The 27,904-nt window shown below is 44.6% G+C and overlaps 1 protein-coding gene across 2 annotated transcripts; it reads right to left on the reverse strand.

The window, feature by feature from the left end:
- Window positions 1-106: 106 nt before the first annotated feature.
- Window positions 107-27,833, reverse strand: LOC311495306 (excitatory amino acid transporter 2-like). 2 transcript variants are annotated; one of them, XM_084554704.1, is made up of 11 exons: window positions 27,659-27,833; window positions 11,577-11,716; window positions 9,829-9,981; window positions 9,388-9,638; window positions 9,032-9,179; window positions 8,422-8,548; window positions 7,955-8,188; window positions 7,669-7,863; window positions 6,226-6,360; window positions 5,935-6,123; window positions 107-4,224 (listed from the first exon to the last, which is right to left on the reverse strand). In XM_084554704.1, exons 2-11 carry the CDS (start codon window positions 11,704-11,706, stop codon window positions 4,221-4,223), a joined length of 1,566 nt encoding a protein of 521 aa, XP_084410830.1. In that variant the 5' UTR covers window positions 11,707-11,716; window positions 27,659-27,833; the 3' UTR covers window positions 107-4,220. The 2 variants fall into 2 exon arrangements, with proteins under 2 accessions (XP_084410830.1, XP_084410829.1); XM_084554703.1 differs by having other exon boundaries at window positions 5,841-6,123.
- Between the last annotated feature and the right edge of the window lie 71 nt (window positions 27,834-27,904).

Raw genomic sequence — 27,904 nt, forward strand, 5'->3', positions numbered from 1 at the left:
AAGAAAAGCAAAAGAAGAGTCGGCATTTAGTTATGAATCAACATTTATTAGTTATATTTGTATATGTACACCAAAGGTACAACACTTATTGATATGTAGAAACAGATTTTTTCTCTGTATACCATAGACCGAGGAAAGATTTATTTCTTTTTTTTGTCTTTTTTTTTTTTGTACTTGATTTCCTCCACACATACTCTCTGCCTTTACATCGAGATTACAACAGCTTTACACAGAGGGAAGGCCTAGAAAAGTAAGATCGGGAAAGCACATTGTAGGCAGGAGCGGGACATGTTCGTCGGCTCTGTTTTCGGAGTTCCTTCGAAAAGAACACGTTTCAGTAGAAAAGGACGAGCTTGAAGAGGCTCTGTTGCTGGGCCCAATCTGTTTTCACGTAATTAATACCATTTAGCAGGCTCGTATCGTTTTCTGTGTAGAAAGCAACGAAAGAAAAGAAAAAAAAAAGTGGAGTAAAGGCAGTTTACCAGGTGGGATTTTGAATGCGTGTGAAGATGTTGTATGTAGAAAGGCTAACACGGAATCTACGCGGTATAGATATCCATGTGTTGCAGGTTTAAATGCAGCAGGTAAACAAAGACGCCTGAGACTAAAACCAGTTTTCTCCTTGGAAAAGACAAAATGTTTCAGATGAGTCACCTGAGGAATGTTGCTCTAACAGGCATTTGAATACAACATGGATGTTTGTTCTTTCACTCAGATCGACTGCTAGGCCGCTAGGTTTGATTCCTCAATCCGTCCTACGTGCAGGGCAATTTTTTTTTTCCTATGTTTGTCTCTCTTTTCAAAAAACAACCTTTATTACAGCAGTTTCCTCCAAAAAATAACTCGTGTTGGCCACCCTTTATCAAACCAGAAACTTCCCCTTGCTCTTTTCTTTTCTTTTTTTTGTTTTAAATCTCGTTCTTCCTCGCTGGCGTTCTCTCTCTCTGTCTCCATCTCTCTCTCTCTCTCCGTCTTTTTCATGCAAACAGTGTTTGTTTCAGGACCACTGTAATTTCTGGATAAAATTCCGCATCGCCACTGAACAGAACAATTATATATTTATGTATGTACAATGAAAAATGAATTCACACTGCTTATATCTTCATGGAAACAAACATTCAAAACGCTTACATCAGATACAAAAAAAAAAGATATTTATATATTTGTGTGTGACAGGTAAGTAAAACAACTAGTTAACAGCTATTAGAGAATAATAATAAAAAAAAAAAAAAACAAGCAATTTATTACACGATTTCCTCCCCTATACATTTCGTCTAATCTAATTTTACTCAGGACATAGATGAAGTTTTTTTTTTTTCCTAGAGGATTACATTAAAAATGTCACAGCAATGAAACTATATTCCTACATACCATTTCAATGCCCCCAAAAAGAAACAAAACCAACAGAAAGAAAGAAAAAAAAAACATCTGTTACCTACAATATATACAAAAAGTGCAAGGAGGCACTTTAAAATATCATGCTTTTTTTTTTTTTTAAGATACTGGTGCAAAAAAATAATTATCATTTCCTTTTTATTCATGCTTCTAAAACTGCGAGCTTGAACACGATAGCGGTCCAACACTCAATCCCCGTCGGCGACAATGTGTTCTGACGTCGTCTCCGTACACAGAGATTTTTATTTTTATTTTTTTTTCCCGTTTCCTGGAGGTCACAAGGTCAAAAGATGAGGCCCAAAGAGCCTGATAGGGTGTCAGCGGCGTACTCTGCAGCTCACCGATTACAATTACAAATGGGAGTGACCTTCGAAAGAGTGTTTGCATGTGTGTGTGTTTATGTGCATTTGGAGGGGGAGAAAAAAAAAGACAGGTCACGCCTGTCCAAGAGGCGTGTCGAGCTGATCGCACACTTCTGTTAGCTTAAAAAAAAAAACTTCTTGAGATTGTGTTTCGGAAACTAAAGGATGGGGTGCTGCACTAGAACTCGTGTTACGTTCCCTACTGTTACCCTGATCTGCGTTTGTTTGTTTTGAAGTGAACACCTTAATTAAGGCAAGGTTGTCATTCTGCGCAAATGAAAATGCACAAGAGAAGAGAAAGAGAAAAATCAAATCCACACCCACATCACAGAAGCCTTTCACTCACACAGGCTATTAAAAAAAAAAAAAAAAGATTAACAGCCAGTAGTCCTGCTTCGTTTGTGTGTTTTCCATCTTTTTTTTTTTTTTTTTCTTAAGTAATTTGGTTCTGTGAGGAGATTATGATTTTGTTACCTGATAGTTGGCGACATTCTGGCGGTAACGCCCATGTGTCCATTGTCCTGCTCTGAGCTTCCTTAAAAAAAAAAATATATGGACACACAGCTGCAGCATCTAGGGTTTGTAGAAACAGTCTTGAGCTCTGGCGGCAAAGATATACTGCTGTTTACCTCTTTATGTCTGGCTAAACAAAAAGCTGGCGAGCCTCTCCCCCGAAAAGTGTTACGACGATCGTCTGTCTCCGTTTGTGCAAGGCCAAGAATCCATCTGACAAGCTCCTCTACTTCTTCTGCCTCCTCCAGTTCTTTTATTATTATTATTATTATTATTTTAAATGTCTCTTTGTGATTCATTTCGTGTGCTCTTTCAGTGTCCAATGATATCTATGTTTGTGCTTTTAGATGGCAACACTGGCTCATGGGATCATTAAACCACTGGAGTGTGGTCTCGAATGTGTGCGTTGTGCTTACGAGAACTTCTCTTTCCTTTTCTTCTAATCAAAGCTTTCAAAAGTTGTGCTGTTCTGAGGCCAGTTTCTCGAGGCATGGAGCTCCGATGAGCAAGTAAACGTTTTAAGGAGTAAACATACAAGCCTGAGTATTGTCTTTTGCTCTGTCTCTTTTTGTTGTATTCGTTAAACTGGGATCAGTCTCGACATGGATAACGATAATATGCATGACTGACTTAAAAAAATCAACCGCATTTGTGCTCATTCGCTTCTTTAACTGTGCTCCACATAATCACTTATTTGTGCTACGGTTTCTTCGGGCATATCAATTTTTCATTGGGATTCGTCTTCATAAGGGTAATTGTGGAAGTACTTTTAATTTGCATCAAAATACCACATGTCAAAGACGGGTATAAAGTTTCATATTTATGGCAGTTTTTAGCATTGAGTTTTGAGGCTTTATCGGGAAAAATTTAAAAGTTATAAATGTTAGGAAACGTACAAATGTGTTGCAAATGACGTCAGATGACGTCGATCAAGGAGTTGATTGATTTTCTGCCTGTTTGGTCCCTATAGTTGACTTGGTCATGTTTTTTAACCCTCTCTCTCTCTCTCTTTCTTTCTTTCACTCTCTTCATCACACACACAGAAATTAGTTTTAAATCTCACTCATCCGGTGACACGTAGAAAAAAGTCCCTTCTTCACGATAGACAAAAAGGAAAAAGGAAAGCAAAATGGGGATATATATATATAAAAACAAATGGGCTCCATGGTATATATTTTTTTTGTGCTTTATAATTCATGTTCTCTTCTACCCTTTCATCAGTTTCCTAGACCTCAGGGATAGCGGGCAATACCAGACAGCATGCTCTTTAAAGACAACCGCGTTCTTAGATGAGAGAAAAAAAAAACAGCAATGGCTTGTGCACGCGCTGGTGCTGACGGGGGTTGCAAAGCAGGGAAGGTCGGCACAAATCACCTCGGCCGTCTTGACTAACGCTCCCAACTCCCACTCGTCCTCTGGCGCTGGAATAACGAATCGCTTTATCTTTATGGAACTCGGGAGATGGTCTCAGTGCATCCCCGCGCCGCACGGCCGCGTCTTCTCTCTACGTGTGAATGTATTGCTAAGATATAGCTTATCTAACTTTCCCTCTTCCTTCCCTCCCCCAAGCCTTGAAGAATGTTGTGCAAGTATCTGCTGTACAGGACATAACTGCGCTCTAACAGGTGAGGTATACCTCTGTTATAGTTTCACGGTTAAGTGAATTAGTATTATAAATCAGTCAGGTAGACAGTTACAAAAAAACCTTTAAAGGGACTAATAAAGAAAAGAAAACTAAACTATGTAAAAAAAAAAAAATAATAACAATTAGTAGTTCTGTTCATGTGACTCTTCATTCACTCTTTTTTTTTTTTTTTTTTTTTTTTAATCACCGGATAGGAAAGCTTGTGGAGCCCAGGAGCAGGGGATCTCTGTGCTGCCATTATTCATGTTTCCATGGCTCCTCCTCAACAAGCGTGCACTCCGCAGCAGAGCCGTTAGTGGCTGAGGTTACCTGCAAGCAAGTTAGCATGGACATCTAAACAGTGGATCCTTAAGGCACAGATTAAATAGAAAACACAGTTCATTTAATATTAAACTTTGGTTCGTGCAATCTGACATGATAATGTGGCTTATAAAGCTTATAGAGAAATACAGGCCCCAATTTATTCTTACGCCACCAAAGGGGCAGCCTCATAGATAATAGTGTTGCTTTTTTTTGCAGCATTCAAAATTTATGTAACTATCCAACAACCAGTGATCATGATCATGCATATGGAAGTCCTTAAAAGGGGGAGTTTCTCTAACTGACCTGGGAACAGACCACAAATTTATCATGATGACCACAGACTCAATGAGGAAAAAATAACCATTAATAATAAATGAATAAATCACAAAATATTAACATTACATGAAAACAATCTACTGACACTACAGAATGAATGCACGTCTTAGGTTTGAGCTATTTCGCAAGCACTGTACTACAGGGGTTTGCATGTTTGAAGTGGGGTTAGAAATAAGAGTCACAGCATTCACAGGCAAAACAGAAAGAAAAGAAATAATAGTAAAAAAAAAAGAAAGAAATGATTGTCATGGGCGATACTGGAAATAGCAAGCCTTTGTGACACATTTATATGTAAATGCCCGTTAATAAATGGAGACCCAGAATAGGAGGATGTAACTTTTCTCCTGTACGGACAGATTGCCCGTGTGACAGGTTACCGGCGTTGCTAGGCAACAACCCTCCTCCTTTAATAAATGAATAGGCGCTCATCAGTAGACCTTTTCCCCGCCGGGGCGTGTAACAGAGCACAAGCCCCTCTGAACTCCCATGTATTATTCTAAAAAGGCCGGAATACATTCAGTGTCGTGATTCAAAGTGCATTATGTTTGGCATTACGGGAAGCCACTTTGAAGCTCTCGATTTCACAACACGGTTCTCACGACGGGCAGAAATAGAAGGTGTAAAAAAAAAAAAAAAAAAAAAACACGACGGCAGCGAATGAGTCACTGACGGCGTGGTAGATGGGTGGATGTACGAATATATGAGCTGTTAATTAGCTGCAGCACTTCCGTCTCTTAAATCCTACAGGAAACGGTGACCCACTAGAAACGGACCTTTTAAACAATTTAAAAATGTTTTAATGTAAAGCAGAATGAATCGCACTGTACGTACAACAAGGAAAAGGAAAATAATTACACATGTGTTTTATCAAGACATGTTTGGGTAAACTTTTGATAGATCGTTGAGGGGGGCTGCTAAATAATTCCTTTGGGTCGTAATGAGGATTATCTGGCTCTGCCTTTTGAGCTGGAGCCAATCCTCAACAGGCTACAGTCGTTAGATTAGGTCAATTATGGAGGCAGTGCTGTTTTATCCTTCATTTGTATGTGCTTATGAGTTTTAAATCTTCGCACCACAAAAGCTGCTATTCCAGAGGAATTAATACACATGCATCTGTTGTTCCCTTGTTTCATTTCTGACATAAAACAGCGGTCGGTGGATTTACAAAGTGAGTTGCGTGCGAAGATGAAATGGGTAAAACAAAAAGGCTCAAGTGAAGGTGCGGGGTGAGCATGCAGCAGAGAGGGTTATATGCAAGTCTCTATGTCCGTAAGCATTAATTGTACCTTGCATTCATCTACTACGACAGAATTGTTAGCAGTGGCGGTAGTAGCAGTGGCGGTAGTAGCAGTTGTGCTAGCGGTTTCGGTTAAGACGCACTGGTTGGAATTGTTTTCGTGGTGGTTCTTCATGTCGTCGTAGTAGGACTGGGTCTTCGTCATCATTTCGATGTCGTCGGATTTGGCCGTGTGCGCGTCCAGCTCCTCCAGCTCCGCCTTTGACATGTGGTACACAATGCCCGCGCCGTAGGAGTCGCCCACCACGTTCACGGAGGTCCTGAATCGATCCCTGCGTGGAGAGGAACCAGGATATATTCAAATAAAAGGGATTCGCAGAGGAGTGAACGCTAAATCTTAATACGGTAACCACATTTTGTACGGTCGAACTCACAGCAGCCAGTCAACAGCAACCAGAAGACTGATGTCTTGGGTTGGCAGGCCTACAGCAGTCAGGATCAACAGCATAGTGACCAGGCCGGCACTAGGAATACTGGCTGCCCCAACACTGGCCAAGGTGGCTGTCAGACTGGAGGAAGACACACAAAAAAAGCAGCAGTTGATCGCAGTCTTAAAACCCACTACACTATCACACATCTTCCAAAACCCTACACAACGACAAAAGGCCGCACCTCTTCAGACGCCAGCGCACGTGGAATCGTTGCACCTCACAGCTACGGTGCCCGTGTAAAGAGCGATGGCTGAAGAGCACCAGAGTGGGTCCTTCATCATTCATGAAGTGAGGTTTAAATGTGGCAGATAGGATGTTTAATTTGAGAGTTTATGGATTTATACGCCATCAAAATGTCAGAGTTTAAGGTCATCTGTCCTCCACTCGCTCCGCTATGAGACAAGCACTTGGGAAAGATTGTTACGAATACTTGACGAAAGAGCAAGTGGTCGGCGTTTGCATGTGTGCGAAGGTTCTCAGTCGAGTTTGTCCTCCTGCTTTAGGAGACGTGGCACTGGGACATGTTGCTTCCTCCCGGTGGTTTGTTTATTCTTTAAATTTGCTGCTGTGAGCGGCACAGTCTTTTTTGGCTCGCTGATGAATTCCTCTACGCTGCTACCTCATTTATTAAGAGCTGTGTTTGCTGAATTGCAATGGCCGTGTCATGGTTTTCTGTCATGGTTTGTGATTAGTTTTCCTGGGTTTCTGTTTATTGTATTTTGTTAAGTTCTTGTTTTTTTACAGTCATGGTTCAGTATTTAGTTTTTCTGTTTCCTGTTTTATTTTGTTAAGTTCTTGATTTCCTGTTTATGTGTTACTCCCTGTGTTTTCCCTTCTGATTAGGTGATTGCTTTCTCCTTGTGCTATATTGATTTGTTTCACCTGTGTCTCATCAACCCTCTGTTCCCTGTGCGTGTATATATAGCCCTGCCTTCCCCTTTGTTCCTTGTCGTGTCATACTGTTTCTTTGCCATGTTCATGTTTTTCCTTGTCATAGATTTTCATGTCTTTTTTATGTCTTCATGGTGTTTTGATTTTTGTTTTCGGATATCCTGCCTTATGCAGCACCTTTAGTTTCCTTTTGTTAAGTTATTTTTGTCAACTCCTGCCTCAACCCTCTACGTCCTGCATCTGGGTGCTAACCCCACAACTAGTCTTGACTAAGAATAGCTTGAACTACAGTCTTCATTTAAGATACCTGTTCTCATCCAGGGACTGCTGATTTATCACCTCTCTCCCTTGATACTGATATTACGCACAAAACTAAATCTTCCTTGCAGTGAACTGCAACCATTCTGCTTTCTTTCTAATTTACAAACAGTGGACTTTTTCTTTGCAAGCAGTGAATATGATATATTTCAAGTATAAAGCAAGTGCTTTTCTGACCTGACGGTGATAATCTGACCAGGGTCAAGGTGGATACCGTTCATCTGGGCAATGAAGATGGCAGCCACGGCCTCATACAGAGCGGTTCCGTCCATGTTGATGGTGGCGCCAACAGGGAGCACAAATCGGGTGACTCTTTTGTCAATGCCCAAATTCTCTTCCAGACAACGGAAGGTGACGGGCAGTGTGCCGGCACTGGTCGCAAAGTCAGGGAGAAAAAAAAATGAAATTATACATTTCTAATTGTGTTTTAAATATTAAACCATCCATTCCTTCTGACACTGACCTGGAGGCCGTCCCCAGAGCAGTGATCCACGCTTGGAAGATGCCCAGGAAGAAGGTGAAGGGGTTTTTCCTGACAATAACAAAGTAAATGCTAGGCAGGAAGATAGCTCCGTGGATGATGAGGCCAATGATCACGGTCACCATGTACATGCCCAGCTGCCTGGCCACAACTTCCAGGTCCTTGATGGAGATGATCTTGCCACAGATCAGACAGGCAATACCGAACGGAGAGTACCTGATAGAATGGGAAAAATGTGTTACTGCTTTAAATTTACCTTTGGATACAGATGGCGAAGATGTCGTCAGGGCAACATCTTCTTTTTTGACATGGTATGGTGTTTTAAAAAGAGGAAAAACAATAAAAATAAAATGTCCTTATGGCTTGAGAGATAACTTGCCACAAACAAAGTTATCTCTGACTCAAATGGGTTTCGGGATGAATGAGTAGGTATCTTAAATGATACGAACCACATGATCATGATGACAATTTTCATCACAATCTCATTGAGGATATTGAAGAATTCAAGCATGAGTCTGGCCTTCTCCCCCATCTTGCCCATGCAGATGCCAAATGCAATAAAGAAACCAATCAGACCTGTGAGAGAAAATCATAGGCATATCAAAAGTGTCGAAAGGGTTAGGTGAATACAGCGTGAGGGGAGTACTGTGAGGAGATGAGAGGCTATAATTCATTTGCCATCATAATGCTAGAATGGGGCAAGGCTAAACCAAGATGTGCTAAAAGAAATACGCATGCATCAGCGAGTTAGCTTAGTCATTGCTAGCATAACAACGTATTAGTATTTAGCTCAATGCAGTATGTCTTAGTAGGGCTGTATACTCTTAGTACTCTTAGTCTCTTAAAGTCCACATGAAATCTAATTAATAAGTTTGGATCCACTAAACTGGAACTTGTACAAGCGGCCGTTGGAGTGGAGTAATCAGAGCATAATGAGCTTGTTTGGTGAGAGCATACATGCATGCAGCAACATAATAGAGCGCAACAGAACCCTGCTAGATGTTTCATGGTTCCTGTACAGAGCTTTGTGCGTTTCCACTTGGAATAATTGTTCCATACCCAAAACATTCATGCCACTTTTGAACTGTAGTGACTTTTTGATGATGTACTGAGGCTCCTTGGTGATGTTAGCCACGAGGCCCTCCATGGTGGTGGCATTGACGTCCTCCTCAACGATCACCTCCACCTTCTTTGTGACCGTCTGGATCTGAAGTAAAAAGCGTTAGTGATGAGCCGGATGACTGACACAGAGCCGACTGCTTCGGTTGTCAATAATCATCTGTGCATTTCTTTTTTGTTGCATGTTTGTAATCTAACGGCCATTCATAAATCAGTCGTCTGCTACAACTTAAGGTTGGATTCCACATTAACCGCACTCATCCGAGTGTCACTAACTTCTGAGCGTTGACCCTTACCTGTTGGAAACAAGCCTGCACCAGGTTCTCCGGGAACAAGTTCCTGATCAGATCGAAGAAGGCATCCAAGCTGGACACGTCATCATTTTGCATGCCCTCGCCTAGATTCTCCTTCAGTTTGGGGTTGCCGGGGTGGATGACTAACACCAGGATGACCCCCAGGATGGCAGCAATAACAGTGGTGGACATGTAGTAGACCATAGCTCTGGTGCCCAGGCGACCACTAGATTTGGCATCCAGGCCGGCCAGACCTTCACCCCAAAACAAGAAAGATCATGTTTACGTGGAAATGTTGACTCAATACTGCGGGGAATGAGGCCCAGATGCAAAAACCATTAGATTAGATCAAGTGTTAAACATTTAAAATGCAGAAGACAACAATAAATCACTTCAAATGTCCGGTATTCCTAATGCACTGGATTGCGACCAGTCCCGCCGCACCTGTGATTAAACTGGAGATGATGAGGGGCAGGATCAACATCTTAAGCATCCTCATCAGGATGTCTCCAGGGAACGCGATCACCATGATAATATCTGGGTGGATCGGGGAAGCGACGCGAAGCAGCATCCCTGCCACGGCTCCCAGGATCACACCTGAAGTGCAACGAGAACGGGTTGAAAAAGAGAGAAAAGAAAGAAGTGTTTTATTGCAAAATTAAATCAGACATCACAAAATTAAACCATTTAAATGGATCTTTGTTGAGAATTTGAATTCATACAATGAAAAAACAAGCGATTCTCTAATGATTTTAAAGGCACCTCAATAACTGCCCCACCCCTTTCAGCCTTATCAATTCAGAGCTGTGCAAGAGGCTGTCTGGTACATACTTAAGGAGGGCGGTGGGTTGTGGAGATAAAAAAGAAACCTGCTGAGAGATAGTAAAGCTCATGGAGGATTAAGATCAGATTTCTCTGAGGCATGGGGGAGGAGGCAACTTGTCAGAATTCCTTGTGAAGCCTCTGTAATCTCTGCAAAGTCAAGATGTTTCGAAAACGAAGAAAAGAAAGATGAGGCCATAATTCCAGGCTCACTCTGTGCCTCGCTATTTTCCACTAACCTCCATGCCCTGTAAACCTGAAAACTGTGACAATCGGAAACATCACTTCCTCTTAAACAAAGCCTGGCTGACCCTTTGAAACATAAGGTCTCTTCTCGCTCGCAGTTCTTTCCTCGCCACACACGGTTCCTGTCAGAAAGCAGCGTTGACCTCTGTGTGCTCTAACCGCCACCCCCTCCTCCTCCTCCTCCTCCTCCCGCCTACCAGGCCCGATGTTTGGCCTCTGCATCTGCCTGTGTAAAGCCAGACAAAACTCCAACATCCCCCGGGGCTGCACTTCCTCTGCCAAAGATATCACAGCCCGATATACTGTTTAATAACACAGGCTGGAATCAAAAGCCCTCCAGCTTTAAAAAAAAAAAAGAAAAAAGAAAAAGCCTCTGTGCTTGAATCTATCCTCCAGTCTAGCAACACATCCTGTGGATTTTGCACATCCAATGGTTTTGGATGGCCCCGATTTCCTGTGCCTTCTCTTTGGCCCGTTTGCAAGTTCCCATTCAGGCTCTAATCTTCCAAGTGACAGATGATCAATGATCACGCTGGCTCACTTGCCTAGCGAGAGTTCTGCCATGTGGCGTGAGATGTATGCTCGCAGCCATATTAGCAAGATACAGAAAGAAGTGTTCTTTTTTTTTTTTTTACATTTTTAAGGTTCATGTCAATTGCGTGACCGCTACGGCCCTCAGTCCCAGCAAAGGATTAAAAAAAATACATGCTGGTTTAACAAATCTAATTTAAGACCTAATCAGAAATGGCATCACCGTGTTCGTGCCCTTTCCTTTTTTCATTAAATCTCCCCCTGCAGAGCAGTGAGCCGCCGCTATAATCACAATACTTTTCCCGCACCACCAGAGGCTGTTTGGGTGTCCAGTTCAGCACAGAGCGCTTGATAGCAACAGGTGGCAACGAGCTGGGGAAGGTCAGAACACCCAGTCATCTTACTGTCTGGTACGCTGAGCACAGATGGCATCTCCTCCTCGCGTTGCAAGCCGCATAATTGAGCTCTGAGTTAACAGGAAACCGAGCTCAGCGGTCGTCTGTGTCCATTTTTAGCATGTAATGCTTTTTTTATTAGGTCCTTAAGGTAAAAAAGAAAGAGTGGGGAGGGGGGTGAATGATGAGGTGTCTTACCGAGAACGGTGAGCGTGAGCAGCAGGTTCTTGAAAAGTTTGGAGCAGATTTTGGCACATTTCGACTGGGGCCTGGCCTCGATGGGCTCCAGGTGGCTCTCGTGCATCCTCACCTCCACTTGTTTAGGCATACTGTTGGCACTGTGACGGAGAAGAAAAAGACACGACACATTAAAAAAAGGGCGATTTACTTGCAAAACCATGAAACCAAACCTCACACACAAAGACAACTCTTGGCTGGTCATTCATCAGCATGCATCGCGCGGCGTGCTCATGTCATGTGTGGCCAAAGCGAGAACAGGCCTCTGTAAAACTCTGAGGCACACTGAAAACAGATCACTCGGATGTCTTCAATGTCTCCGAAAACCGTATGAAGTTATAAAGAAAACTGTGCATAGTGAAAAATCTTACGCATTCAAGTCTCGCCAAGCTGTCACTCCCGACACTGTTCACAGTTACTATAGCATCCAGCAGATGGGAGCTGGATACAGGCTTGTAAAATTAAAGCCCTTGGGGGGGAAATACTTCAGAAAGTTAGGATGGCAAGTTCGTTTTATTAGAGGAGAATTCAATTACATATTTTCAAAAACGATTTGCATTTTATATTTAGGTAAAATCCCTAACTATTCAGCATTTTGATAGTCAGACATGGATGAACACCAACAATAGGCCTGTGTAAGTCTGTGCAGGGAGACAGGGAAAGTCGGCCCAAATTGGATCAGTTTAGACGATTGTTTTCTCTCAGTTATGACGACATGGGAGCACTTTTTGGAATCACTCAAAACCTCACAAATAATTGAATAAAAAGTGATTTCCCATCACAGGCAGAACAGAGGAGCTTCCTGCCGCCTCGTCGAGGTGTGACTGAATTTATTAGTGAGATGGGAGGCAGCTGTGTCTGTCACATGCCAGTTAGGCAGGTGTTCAATAACTCTGTCAGAGAAAGAGGAAGAAGAAGAAGAAACAAAAAAGGGGAAAAAAGCGGCACCACAGCATCTTTGAAACAAATTGAAGGGTCAATATATCAAATCGTCTGGCTGGCTTTGACATCCTTTTTGTCTGTGAGGAAATAAAAATGTCTGTGTCGCCATTCATCCGCCAATAAGGATGTGAAAACGTCCGCTGTGATGGATTACAAAGAGCGGGCAAGAGGAAATAATGTGACTCTGACCTTTCACCTCACCCCTGGGGTTCATGGCCTAAAACACACAAATGGAAGCTTTGGTGGTGGAGTTCATTTTCTTTTGTCCTCAACACCCCCTCCCCCCATAGTCAGCTATGAAGTCAAAACACTTCAGAGTTATTAATCATGTTGGCTGTCAAATTTCTTTTTTTTTTCTCTGAAGCTGATCAAAGGCGAGAAAGGGAGCTCAAGTCAATAGTCGGAGCTGCAAGTTTCTTGCAACCAAAGGCCTTTTATGGCGTTATTGTTGTTGTGGAAGTAGTCACTGATAGTTCCACACGAACGAAGACACACACACAGGCGCTCACACGTTTACACACACCTCCCCCAGCTTTGTGTATCGCTATAGGAAGACCACCTGGTCAGTTTCCAGGCACGCAGATGGACCGGTCCCATCTCCTCTTATTAATTTCAAAGTGAAGTGTGAAATGCAGAAAATAACACGCAAACAGCAGCGAAACAGCACTGACGTTACACTCCGCATCTTTGATACTCAGGGATTTCTAAATCTCTAGAAATAAATACGCAAAAAAAAAAGAAAAATTGCATTACTGAGTAACCCCATTCTATAAGAGTGATGAGAGCTGTTAATTGAATTCCCCCCTTTTCACCCTCCATTTCATTATTTTTAGCAGCGAGGGAGGAAGCGGGCGATACTCCGTCACGATCCTCTCATTAGCACTTCTCTCGCCAAGTCAGAGACAGATGAGAGAGCTGGTTTATGTGACTCTGTGATAGATGAATATTAAAATGTATAGAAGAGGGGTAATGGCTCAACTATATATGCACACTAGAGGAAAATAGTCTGTGTTTCGGGGTCATTTTCCATTAGATGGAACAGTCTCCTTGTTGTACATCATTTTAGCTTTTGAGCTGCTGCTTTTAGAAACAGTGAGTGAATGCGAAAACTGTCGCTGTGATGTTAACCTTCACTCGTGAAGTACGTTTCCTCGAGAAATGTTCAGTAGAAAATGTTAATTCAGCAGACGTGCGGAGAAATGCACACACACATACACTTTCGGTCTCTAACGGGATCATCTTTTAAACCGGTTAATCTCGCCCGAGGGCTTAGTCAGATTAATTGAATTACAGGACCACAGAGCCACGAGGAATGCATAAGGGCTTGAACAGAGCTACACCTAGAAGATGGGAACCTTTTAGGGATAATTTCTTATTCTCTTTCACGCTTACTTTTACACTCAAATTAAACTGTTCGAGCATTAACTTAATCAGCAGGTGATGTAAGTAAGAGAAAAGAAAAATTAAAAGGAGTTAAAGTGTCTAAAGCTGTAAAAGCGTAGTACTTACTTCATTTCTGGGGGAGTTGAGGTAAGTGCTATATACATGGACCAGGATCAAATCTCCAGCCTTTGGTATTTAAGAGCGAATCAGCACAAGAACGTGTTAGCCGGATCACGACTGCTCCATCCAAAAAAAAAAAAATGTTGCCGGATGTCAGCAGATAAGGTCCCGGGTATACAGCCAGTGGCTGGAAAGCACCAGAGCTCTGCTGACAGCTAGCCACTCTCAGCCGTCCAACTCGTCCAAAGCATCAGAAGAGGAGCAAGTCACCACAGTCCAGACGACGGACCCAGTCATAGCCACCGCAACCTGAATTGCCCCATCCTGATGTCTGCAATCCCCCCCCCCCCCCCCCCAGCCCCCACCCCCTGACTCCACCACCACTACCACCAACAACTTCCATAGCTAGCTACACACACACACACACACACACACAAACACATATAAACGTACAGACGACAAACATAGGGGTAAATAAATAACCGAAAAAAAAAGAAGAAGTGGAGGGAGGAGTCTATATCTGAGCTTAGGAGTCAAATCCCTCAGGGTCCCTTCATTCCCTGGACACTGTAATCCCCCCAGAGAGCAAGCTTCAAGCCTCATCCATCCACTACCACGGATAGCGCGGGAGAGGCCAGGCTGCTGGAGATGAACATGGTGATGCCCGCTAATGGCACAATTGCGGACAGTAGAGCTTTGTGAGTAGCCCTTTTTCAGAGAGGAGACTAAATGACAAAGGACGGATGGGAGGTTTAACATACATAATGCTGCCGTTTGGGAGCTTTAGGGTCATCCTGGTGGATCGCAGATGAGAGGTTAATGTTTACTGCTCTTTGTAGCTGAGAGAGCATATATCCTACGTTGTGCCTTCCTCACATTATGCACATATACATATATTCCGGCGACTGATTCAAAAGAAAATAAGGTCTACACATTAATTCAAGTCACATGCTACATACAACATATAGATTTACGCACTATTCAGTGAAACTCCAAAGCGCCAGGCTCTAAAGGCGCAAGTGACCTATGTGATTCATGCGAGGATGGCGTCACGCTGATTTCCCTCTAGTCTCCCAGCAGCATGGGACTTCACATCGTATTGAGCAGTATCACATTATTCTAATTAGGGAAATGTGTTGGAAAGCTATTTCCTCTTCAAACAAATGACCAACCGCACAACAAAAGCAAGAGGAATGCCGTTTCTGCCTGCAAAGGTTGTGTCATGAGAAATCACTCATCCAAAATCCCTTGACATGTCATACTCATTCACATGGCTCTCTCGGGGATAAGGGTGCACTTTGCAGGATGTGAGCAAGGGGATAGGACAGAGAAGAAGGGGTTACACGGGGGAGTGAGAGGGACACTAGGGGAAAAAGGGGGTACTGGGGTCACACCAGCGACTCTCAGCCAAAAGAGGGGCCTGTGAGGGGAAGGCTGAGGCAGCCATCCCTGCTCTTGGCTGGTACCATGTGAAGCTCTTTGCTTCCTCTCTCTTCCTTCTGAGGGGCTTTGTTTCGCACGCAAACAGTGGCAGTGGCCCCAACTCGGGCGGCCAAGCGGTGCATCCAAACTGGCAGGGGCGAGAAAAGAAGGGAGGGGGGTTCGAAGGGGAGGGGGCGCAAGGGTATAGCGAGGAGGGAGGGCAGTGGGCATGTCCAGAATGCCAGCTCTTTCAGGCCACTGATGTCATGCCTGTGCCCACCGTGGGAGAGCAGCGGAGGGACCAAGGCGCCCCTTTCTCTTTCCCCCCTCCACAGTCTCTTTTTCCAGGATGAATGAATCTTTCAGAAGCGGCGGCCCATTGTGTCCCATAATCGACGGCGATTATCCCGATTTTATGCAGCCTTCCCAGTGCGAGGAGGTTCCCTGAGTGCTGGCATTGAGGGCCGCCGCGATGCAGCAAGGACCACGAGGGGTTGTCCTAGCAACACTCTGTGGCTTAGAGGAGACGGGGATGAAGGGGGAAAGAGGAAGCTCACAGCCACACACACACACACACACACCCAGTACACAAACACACGAAACAAGCACCAACACTACGTAAACATAATGTATAAAGATGATGTATGGATTAGCAAAGAAATAATTCACATTTTATCTGTAGCTGACTGGAGAGGATTATATTTCACATGCAAATAAATAAATGTTTTAAATCTTCCGGTGCTGTGCTCCTTGCATAATTAATGAGCTACTGTCCCACGCTTCACCATACCATGCCACCCTGCCATTCACATTCAAGTGCTTACAAAATAAACAACCAGTTTGCATTAGAGGATGGTTTAGTGGTTACACTTTGTGGTCTAATTCAGGTTGATGTGGCCCATGCGATCGCACAGAGGGAGACGTAAATGAGAATGCAAGTTTCCCACCGGTCTCCCGAGGGCCCCAATGCCCGTTCTCATGATTGGTGCATCACATTATACTGCGAGGTAAAGACAACTGGAGCCGGGCCAGGTTCCGGATATATCTGTCCCCTCTGGGCCTCATAGCCACTTGCATTACAGTGGGAAGAAATGGGCTCACACATACTGGCTGCCTAGGAGCTGTGAACAGCCTCACCAGCCCCCCCTTCCTCCCCAAAAAAGGAAGCTCTCAGCAAACACTTCAGGTTGTGCTGTGCATAGGAATTGGGAGATAAATTCCAGCATATGAAGAAAGGGAAGCTTTGTCACTCTCTCATTTATGTATCCCTAGATGGCTGTCGGGATGAATGCATCCAGTGATAGATGGCGAGGGGGTAAAAACAAAAGCCTCACTGATAAATACTAATTGTTCACTAGTCAGTTCACTCCTTACAGACTAATATTTAAAGATAGCAAAAAAATATATATACGGTCTCTGTTCTCGCTGATCTGCAAAACACGCATTTAATCTGTGTTTGCATGTGCATCCTCGTCTGCACACGTTGACGCTTGAAGCTCCTGAGTGCTGAAGAATCCAACCCTCTATCCTCAGCTTAGCTAAGAGCAAGTGCACGGACTCACTCAGTGGTCCATTGAAAGCGGTCTTGACTCTCTTCCAAGTGAACCCTGCGTTGAGAATACAGTGATCAGAGACTGGCCTAACGCCAAAAGGACTGCACTTTGATAGAAGCTTACGTTTCGCTGACATTCCCCCCGTGTCAGTTACATGTCACTCACTGTCGTTTGGACTGAAATGAATAGCTGATCAATGAATGGAGATCCAGTGACAAAGGATATGGACCTATGACATCGAACATTTCGTCAATATATCGACCTGTTTCATTGCAGCGTATGTCTATTTCAAAATGATACATACACTTTTGTGTGTGGAAATGTCTTTAAAGTTTACATATTGCTATTTTTATTCCAGAGGCAGCTGTAAATACTTTGTTTTGGCCACGTATTATGTAATAGTGACCCCTTTAATGCATCACCCAAGCAGCGACTCTAAAGGGCTGTTCTTGAAGCACTATGAGTGCAGGGCAGGTGTTCAGTACCACGGTCAGTGACACAGCTTCGGGCCTTAGCACAAACTGTACCGATGTGTCTGCTGTTATCACAACTAATAGCTACCGGGAATCCCAAAAGTCATACCTGTAACATCTATTAGGATTAGCTGGTAATGTTATTCTGCAAACTGTAGTCAAATGAAGATGAGGTTTTCACATCAGTCGTCCTCATTTGCCAGAATCAGAGGTTCATCTGCTACTAGTGACCGCCAATATCTTATTGAGTAACGCCTGAGGACGCCTGTGAACGCATTTTCCACTTTTTCCGTTATAATTTACAATCAGGTTGCATCCTGGCAGTGCATGAATGAACCATACGTGCCTGTTCTTCGAGGTTTCCCTTTGTTTAGCGCGAGTCTTTGTGCCCATAATGAGGCGGTCATTAGAGAGGCTGGAGTCGTAGTCCTTATACAGTAAGTCTCTCAAAACTGATTATGTCCAAACAGCCCATTATGCTGGGGCGTGGCCATCACCCGATTCCGACTGATCTGAATAATATCTGAGTGAGGCTTCAAGTTTGATGGCATCTGATTCGAGCGCAAGCCTACCTCGCTGCTTGGACGCGTCTTGTCTTTGTTTTGACTTTAAAGCGAGCTAATGTTAAACCTCATCATCATCATCATCATCATCTCAGCTTTTATGACCCTCATCCCTCCTCCTCCATTATGTTGTAAGAGTCTTAACTCCGATACCACGTTTTCAGCTGGGTTCTCCTAAGCTGCAACCAAAAGGATTTTGTTGCCGCTCGCCCAGTATCCCTTATCCCCCAACCCCCATCACTTTGCCTACAGCTGCACAGATGAAAGGTCCGAGTAGAAAAGAAGATCATCCATAGTAATGTGAGATATTCCTACTGCACCTCCCCTATCAGATGATGGGCAACACACCTACTGTCCAGACACAATCATCTCTCATCTCTCTCCACCTATAGCCGCTGCTGTGTGCACGTTGGCCGAGCATGACGCGATGCTACGGCAATATCATTAACAGAGGCGCATCTGCTTAACAGAACTTGCTATATAGCGGCAGCACGCGGCTTTTGATGGCTGCGGCCCGATCCCCACAGGAGCTCATTAAATCAGCCAGTAAGGCAGGACCAACCCCACCCCCTCCACCCTACTACAACTACCGCCATATGTATACCCGCTACATTGCTGAGAGCGGGGGATGACAGGAGAGGGTGGGAGGGGTGAAACGGCAAGAATGCCACATAAAGATAGATGGGTAACAATGTATGGGGGGAGGGGAAGAGAAAAAGGGGGGGAGGGTGGAAAAAGGAAGGTGTGGCCGACAAAGGTGAGGATGGAGACAAAGGAATCGCAAACAGATGAGAAAATAAGTGAGGGAGGAGAGAGAAGGGGTGAGCGATGGTCAGATTAGAGCAATCACCTGAAGTGGGGGAATACGTTGGAGTCTCTATTTACTGTAGACGGGGGGGCGTCTGTGTTATCAGTGGATACACGAGGAGCTGACATCTGTGTCGGGCAGCTGGCCCCGTGAAATGGGATTACTGCACAAATCACGTTTCACACATCACTACACTCACCTGACACACTCTCAAATTTAAACACACGCGCGCCCCTAAGTTGACAGCGCTCCCTCGCATTTGGGTACAAGCACACGTGAAATATTGCACTGTCATCTGTGGTCATAAATCTCAGCCGGTCCGGGCCCACGGTGTGTGTGTGCGTGTGTGTGTGTGCGAGGAGGACGAAAGGCAAGGCGAGGGGGGTGGGGATGGTTGGGTTACAGTCTCGCTCAGGATTTGCCAATAAGAGGGCTGAGGAGGATGGATGTTCTCTCACTAATTAAAGATTGGAGTCTGCAGGGACCGAGCACAGCCCGAAGCGGTAGCCATGGCCTGCTCTCCTCACACCACCCCGCAGTGTTGACAGAAAGGGCATTCCTGCACACATGCACACAGCTCATTACATCAGCAAGCTGAGCCCGGTATCCACCCACACACAAATACCTCTACTAATATTCTGTATTTTCCACTAACTATAAGGTGTATTAGATGATTTGTAGAAAAAGGGCACCCTGTGTGGTTTAAAGATGCAGCGGCTGTACTCTAACTTCGGTAAAACCAACCAGCGCTTGGTTCGAGGTACACTTGTGCTCCTTGGACATGTGCCATATGGTAACTCCTGTCTTGATGCTCATTACTGTAAATGCAGCACATGCATACGCGGCCTACATACGTCTCAATAACGTGTGATCTTTATTCTCTGTATCATTGTGGGTTTATTTTTTCTTTCCACCTTCATTGTCTGTGTGTGTCTGCACTGGAGAATACAACACACACACACACACATCATCAAAGACGGTCCAAACACACAACGTGCAAGGCATATCAGGAAAGCAGAGAAGTGAGACAGAGCTGTCAGTCTCTCACTTCTTCTTCTCTTGCTCGTTACAGTATCTCTGTCACACTGTCGCTCCCGCCTTTTCGACTCTCTTTCTCCTGCCGTCTCCTCACACGTATACACTGCACCGCCACTATTGCGACATCCCGTATTGTTGAAAGGAACGCCTCTGTCTGCTGTGCGAGCTCGACAAACGGTGCATTTTGCAACTTTTCAGTAATATCTCGTGTAGCATGAAAGCCTGGCGTGAACTAACTGTTTTGGCACGTCAACAACGTGAAAAATCTCCAAAGATAAAGACTCAAATCTATATATATATATATATATATTAAAAAAATGTCGGTTTCTGTTTGAGCAAGCAAAACATCAGTGTGAGCTTGTAAGCTTACCGCAGATACCTCGAGGCCTTTCCGTTCTGCAAGCCTGCTTTCCTTTCAGGACCACTGCACTGATACTGTTCATTCAGAATCACATCAACACACAAGTACCGGGAGGAGCTTTTCCTCATATACCTAACATACTGGGAAAATACGAGCTAACAATTTTACAGCTGTTACCCGCGCGTAAAGCCACAGGGAAAACCCTGACGCTCCTCACTTCATTGTTTTTTTTCTTTTCCACGTCATTATTCACCGCACACTTTCTCAAACTATGTAAATATTTCTTCAGTCACAGGCAGCAAAGGAATGCCACAGAGGGGGAATGCGATCGCGGAGGCTTTTTTTTTTTTTTTCTCCTTCGTATTCCACCGCCTAATTATGACAGCCTGCGTATAGTCGCAGTCAATCACTATTAGAGGGCGCTGGGCGAAAGCATTTTCAACACATTTCCGCTGTTTGATCGCAGCCGCAGCCAAATCCCTAGAGTACACACATCTTAGGCTGTTCTAAGGACGGTAAAACCCCTTTCAGTCGGAGATTTAAGGCATACAAATTCCCCCAAAAATCCTGGTTCAGAGTAATCCTCGCACTATGAGAGGAAACGGGGGATTCCTGGGGATGTCAGCGTATATCTGCAGAAGATAAGTCTATATAAAACATACCAATAGATAGATAGATGGATGATGCAGCTCCTAATTAACCAGTGCATAATGTGGTGGGCCAAAACGCTCGAACAAAACCCTCTCTGTGTTCATCAGCCATTGAGGCAGGCCGCTCTTGGAACACGCCACCCCTACTAGAATAATGGGCCACTTTACAGGCCTCCAAGTTAGTTCACAGAATCTAGAGCTGGGAAACCGCTACCACAGGGTTCAGGGGGAGGAGGGGCGACTTAATTGTTTCCTCCGTTTTTTTGTTTTCGTGACCCCCCACCCCTCCCCTCTTTCTCCTCTTTTAGTTTTGAAAAGGGGGCTGACAAACAGGCAATGAACGGGATTGTTGTGTGTTCCGCTGGACGAGTGGGTGAGGTAAACAGAACTGGACCGCGGGGTCTATCAAGCGGAGCTCGCCGGGATGGGATAGGCCGAGCCGTGGGGAGCAGCACACATGCGGAGGGAGGATTGGTCAGTGATCTGTGTGAGTAGGAGGAGTGAGGGCCGCTGCCAGCTTTCTGGGGGGAGAGGTGGGTGGACGGGGCGAGAGTAAAGGGTCCTGAGGGAATCGGGAGAGAGTGAGTAAAAAAAAAAAAAAAAAAAAAAGAGGGGTTTATTCCGGAAGAAGTGGGAGGCGGACATGGGCGCTGAGGTTACTCCTCCAAGTGTGGGCATTGTGCTCGCCGCTGAAGTTCTCATGCATGTCCTGCTTTGGCTCCCCGAAATGTCTGAAAGTGATGGAGCTCTCCGCGATTAAGCGGACAAGTGGCAGCTCTGCTTTGCGCTCCCACAGCTCGGGCTATTTACATACTCAAGAGGAACATTAATGCCGGCCGATCCCCCAAAGCTGAACAAAAGAAGCACACAAACCTGCCTCTGAGGCCCATTACGCACTTAATTGAGGATTTGTGGAATAGTAAAAAGGGGCGAAAGAGGAGGAAGGTGGGTGAGACTGGGAGGGGTAGTGGGCGAAGTGGGCAATGATACTATTTTTCATTACGGTTTGAACTTTTTTTCGCATAGTTTTTCGTTTTCCCTGTGATTTCAGACTTCTACTGGTAGCAGGAGGAGGATCAAATGTAGAAATTATACCCAGCCACGTTTTTTTGTCACCATTTGGAAACTGGTGGCATCTTGTTTAATATTATTTTCCTATTCAACGATCCTGAAATTAACTTCATCATTAAACTGCTATGAAAGGTTTACTCCTAAGAGGAGCACAAAGAAGTAAATCAGCTAAACGAGCGACAATCAACTTTTCACGAAAACTTCTGAATGCTTCCCCTGAGCTTTCTGTGTGGATGTGATATGGATCTGGTCCCATGAACCATTTTCCTGCATCAGTCCGTCAGTGCATCTTCAGGTCAATTGTAAATGTCTCAATTATTACTATTTTTGGTAGCTATTTTCGTGGGGAAAATCACTTCTGTGTGGGACGTTAAAACGTCAGGCGCAGAGTTCACCGAACTGTGGCACAAACCAGAGGTAGCTGCGTCTGATAATCAGTGTGAACCTGTCAGACCGAATCTTGTGACAGTCGTTCAGATGAAGTCTTCTATTTGTTTTGAACAGATCACTTAATGTGCTTCAATTAGGATCCCTTTGTTCCCGCACAATGGGGCCGATTGTTTGCTGTGGCATGGTCCCTGGTGCCAGGAAGGGCAAAACAAAACAAAACAAAAAAAATGAGACCCCCCTCCGTCCTGCCTCCTCTCCCCTTTACCAATCACTCCCGGAGCAATTCCGTGACTCCCCTCTGCTGACCTGAATTCCGATGTAGCAGGTGCCAATGGGATGTGGGTGGTTTTTCAGGGAGGAGGAGAAGAAGGGGACGAGGGGACGGTGGCAGTGGGCAAAGGGGTGGGCAGTGATGAGGCCTTCATTGTACCAGTAAACACTGACTCAATCCCCTCTGGGGCCCCCCGAGCCAATATATTAATGTCTGATGTTAAATTCGAGAATCGGCTGACTCGAAGTCAGGAGGAAAAACACCAATTTGTTTGGTAGCATCAAGCCGGTCCAGAAGAAATGATAGGTATTTCAGGATGTGTTGGCCGGTTCTGGTGGAAACTTGTTTTACTTACTGAAGCTTGGCTGGGTGTTAGTACACATGTGGGTTACTCTGACCGTGACCCTTGACCTCTATGTATCACATGAGACCAAAGAAAAAAATGTTTTATATATATATTCAGGTTACATAACATTTTAACCTCTCTGTCCTAAATGATCTTATAGAGGTAAGACCCAAACACTATTTGACATGTGACGTTTTTAATTTTAATTTTTATTAAACGCTAACCACACATCGGCAGCCCTATCCTGCCTCACGGCAAAACTGAAGAAGAGCCTCGACCACAGCCAGCGGAGAGATCTATCACTTCGCCGCCGTGCACCGGCCTCGCTGGCGAATGCCTACGTTTCTGTTCCTGTGCAGTCATACAGAAGCGAAGGGAGCCGAGGCCCTTTGTTTGGTCAACCCATGGGAAAAGGCTCCACAGCTCTCCGAGAAACGAAACACTGACTCTATAGGCAAAAGCTGAAAAAGAAAAAAAGAAAAGAGAATCTAGTCTTCCCCGTATTGGGAAGATTCACAGCTGAGATGGAGTGATGACAGGGAGATGAGTCACAATTCAACGTGATGGGAAAGAGCAGACCGATTTCACAGAAACTAAATAAACCAGTTATATTAAGGTAATTAGGAGGCACTGTAATGAAAAGAACAGCTCAAGGATGAGGAGTATTGAGAAAGTGCGGAAGAGAAACGGAGACAGACAAGCATGAGGGTGGTAACGGCTGAAAAGAGGAGCTGGATGGTACTTTGGCAGCGCCAGCGTGTTCCCAGGAGGATTACTCAAGCACTAGATGCCACAGACTGCCAGTAAGACCACAGAGAGGTTCCGCAAACGGAGGACACAGGACACACACGTCTCTGTAGATGTAGCCCAGTGCTCATTTCACCTGTTTCATCTCCTCTCTAGTTCCACTGCCCTTTTCTCTCACTCCCAAAATCTATTTTCCCTTTCCTTCCTCTGCAACCTTTCCAAGCTGATGGAGAGGTTTGACAGGTAACGCATGCTCACAAGATTACCATTTTCGGGATGGGAACTCTTGCGAGCTTTCACGCTGCAGTGGACGTTTCACTGATGTTTAGCTGAAGCGTTTTGCCACCCCACCCGTGAAGAAAGCCACGCATGTTGGGGCATATTGTGCATTCCTTTCTCCACAGCACCGCCTTAAATCAAAGCATTCCATTTGTTTTAGCGCTGTCCTGGCTTGGTACCTTCGTTCACCTCATCTTCACAAGGCCCCTTGGGAGGAACAGACAATGACGGCCAATGAACAACTAGGCGTTGCTCGCTTGCACGTAACCTGTGAGTGACATGTGCAGGGCCTTTCCTCGTGCATGGAAAGAGTTCTCTGTTTACAGAAAAATGAGGAGAAACGACCCCAACCCTCGTCCCTTGCACGCTTCCTCCTTTTGCCGTTTATCTACTTACATGTGACTAAATAAAGACGTCTGTGTTTTACTGTCTGTCCTCCCCGTCTCTTTATCTTTCTGTCACTCCTACACATTAACTCTCTCCCACTCCGCTGTATCTGACACTTCTGGCAGTGCAAATTCTCAGTTTGTCTGGCAGAAACCGAAGTGTTTCTACATTGTTCTCGGAATTAATTGTTTATTTTTTAGAATTAGGCTGCACTGAAAACAGAGAGGCAGCAGAGCGTGCAGAACATGGATCTGTACGGCCTCCATCTGTATATAGGGATTAAAATAAAATGCCATGAAAACAAGACCACACTATCACCCTCTATCCATTGCATGTAAATGTTTCAACATTCAATTATTTTTCAGCACAGGGCGAAGTGAAAATGCAGTTTCCTTTTAATCACTTCATGCCTGCTCACTAATGATGGCTCGTTTGCCATCTGGTCGACCCTCACCAGTCATCTATTCAGTCAGTTCCATCCATAATCATTCTCAAGCACAAACACACCACTATATACGATCCATAAAACCGTTGAGATGAATTGGTCAAATTTAATTTCCACCGCGGAGCACAGCCAGCGGAGGAGCTATCGGTTTGTCGGCGTATTGATTTTCGACACTGTGCCATTACTTCCTTTTCCTTTCCATATTATTCACCCCTGGCCTGCTTCTCCGCACAACTACCCTCCCCCTCGTGTGTGTGTGTGTGTGTCTGTGTGTATATGTGTGTGCTCATGTAAACATCTAGCCTGCCCTGATAACCTTAGCGCTGTCTACCCTAATTAAAGTAACGTCTTCACAGATGTTTCTCCATTTTTGATTTGTTTCACTCCCAGCCCGAAGCTCGGCGACGCTGCAGGGTCCTGTCTTGCCTGTGCATGTTTGCATGCGTGTGTGTATTTTTAGGGTTAATGCTTCCATTTTTCCCTGTTGGACTTAATTTCATCCAACTGTTTGTTAGGATTAATGTACCATGCGCAGCCAAATATTGACGCCACACAGTTAATTTAGATTTGAACAGCATCCATTTGTGGCCACGTTCCAAACGAGATTAGAGTTAAAAATATATTTTAAGCAATCTAGGACGCATGGAATTGAATTTATTTACATCCATCCAGTCTATTTAGACTGAGCTGATAAGATGAGAATGGTTTAGATATTTCCAAGAACAAGGTGTAATAAACCATAAACACTCAGGATATAATGTGGTTGTATTCTGTTATTTTCTAACAAACACAGGCTAAAGGAATTAATGGAGCCAGATGAAGTCTTTCTCGCACACTAATGATGTTCTTCTGTGTAAATGGATGCTAAATATCTGTATAATGTGCACAAACAGACTCCTATTGATGTGATGGATCATTTACGTGAATTATTTCTTATGGCTGTGTTTCACAGTATGTAACCCTCCCATGATGAACATATGCATATGATTACATATGGAGGGAAAAAAGAAAAAAACACCTCCCCACAACCGATTTATCAAATGACTCATCCCGCCTTTCAGCATGTGTGAGCTCGCCTTGAATGTATGTTGTGTTCATTCATGTAAGGCAGCAAATGCCACAGTGCAGCCGTTTCGAGAACAGCCTCTGGGAAAGGGACAAAACGCATTAGCTGCATGGACACTTTCCTTTACGGATTCACTCCTGGCAATTACACCGAAGGCCAAGGCTTCTCCAGATCCCATCCCCGCCACACAATACACGGGGTACAGCCTGTTCCTCGCCCCAGGACCACCGGCAGGTGACAAAATGCCAGTCGAAATCCGACCTATATACGCTCACATCTGTGGGCCCAGGAGAAGCCCTGCCCTCTTATCCAGGTGTCATCCATCAACAGTCTGTGGACAGAAGCGTCCACAAAAACCACCCTGCAGCCGTTTTCTTCAAGAGGAGCCGAGAGTAATGCAGAAGGCGATCAACTGGGGGGGTGCCAAGAGAGTTGGTTTCCATGGTGACATTGATGGTGCTATTGGAAAACTGTGTGTGTGTGGCTGTGCGTGTGTGTATCTGTGTGCGTGCATGCGTTTAATATGAAAGTGGGAAAGAGCTGCAAGGATTGGCTCAAGAGGTGGGTGGCGTTAGTAAGGTAAAAAAAAAAAAAGGCGTTCAGTTTTTCCTTTCAGCAACATTTCCACGTTCTGTGAAAAAAAAATAAAAAAAAATCCCTCCTATAAGCTTTCTTCTAAACTAAAAAGGGGATTCCTTTTTGTAGTGAATTAATCTGAATGACTGTATGGTCGTTTTTGCAAGAAAAAACAAAAAAGCAAAAAAATACAAAAAATACATGCAGCCAACATTTTCTCTGGATCTCTGGCTACTGCAAATCAGAATGCATGCGCTTATCTCTCTCACAGACGCATGTTTACAGAGTCTGTTAGTTATTAAATTAGACATTCTAATGTCTGAGCAGAACTAACCACAGGCTGCAAATCCAAACTCCAACTTGTTGCCCAATTTATTAACAGTTATCCCCATCTACGAGCCCACGGAACACGGCAGAAGAGGACACGGTGGCGAAAACCCCAGCTACTGTTGTCCCACCTGGTGTCTCACCAATGTCCCTCTTCTTCGCGTCCAACTGTTCCCATGTGACTTCAGCTCGAAGCAACTTTGGCTGAAGCGAGGGCAGGGCAGCCCTTTCGATGCGGTTCAGAGAGAGCATGCTTTGGGAGTGATAAGAAGCACGGCAGCCAGAGAATTAAGAAAAAAAAAAAAAGCCTACAGCTCCAGCGTTGCCAATAAAGTGCCTTTTCGTATTTTTCCATGTGGCACCTTATCACCGTTTCTTATGTATGAGGCGCGCACGTGTATCATTTATCTATCACTTCCATTTAATGCATGCGCGTCTGCTCCTGCGAGGAGGATCGTGCAGCCCTTTTGTTCAATCGTGTGATGTGCATTTATTTCTGACGGTGGGCGCTCCGGTACTTTTACACTGCGGGTTGCCAATATGTCCACTATCCACTATCCGGGATGAGAAAACTGGAAATGGGGAAAAATCATTTAACACAAAGCTGCAAAGTGGTGTGCCACTTTGTATTACGAAATACCAATACCCATGTACACCTGTGGTAATATCCAATTAAAGCTTTTGTTTACCTGTAACTTGTGTTGATAAACAACACATTAAATCTGCAGTGCACGATTGAAGCGTTCATTTTTAACACCATCTCCACCGCGTTTATCTGGCCGGTGTGCAGCCTACAAACAGTACATGCCAAAGCATCGGTCTTACCTTTGCTGCAAACGACGATTAAAAAAGTTTTTGGTGCTGTCCCTTCGCAGGGTCTTGTCTCATCCGCTTCAGAGAGGGTCAGCCACAGAGAGCTGCAGAGCGCACAGCGGTCCAGGACAAGGAGCGCTTCGCAGAAACAAACAGAGGGATTTTCTGTCAGTAAAATCCGAGGAGCTCCGCAGCTCAACGATCCCACTGAATGAGCTCTGCCTCACCTCACTCTTCGGCGCTTTACTCCCCTCAGCC

Source organism: Chelon labrosus (genome assembly GCF_963514085.1).
Source record: "Chelon labrosus genome assembly, chromosome: 11".
Taxonomy (NCBI): domain Eukaryota; kingdom Metazoa; phylum Chordata; class Actinopteri; order Mugiliformes; family Mugilidae; genus Chelon; species Chelon labrosus.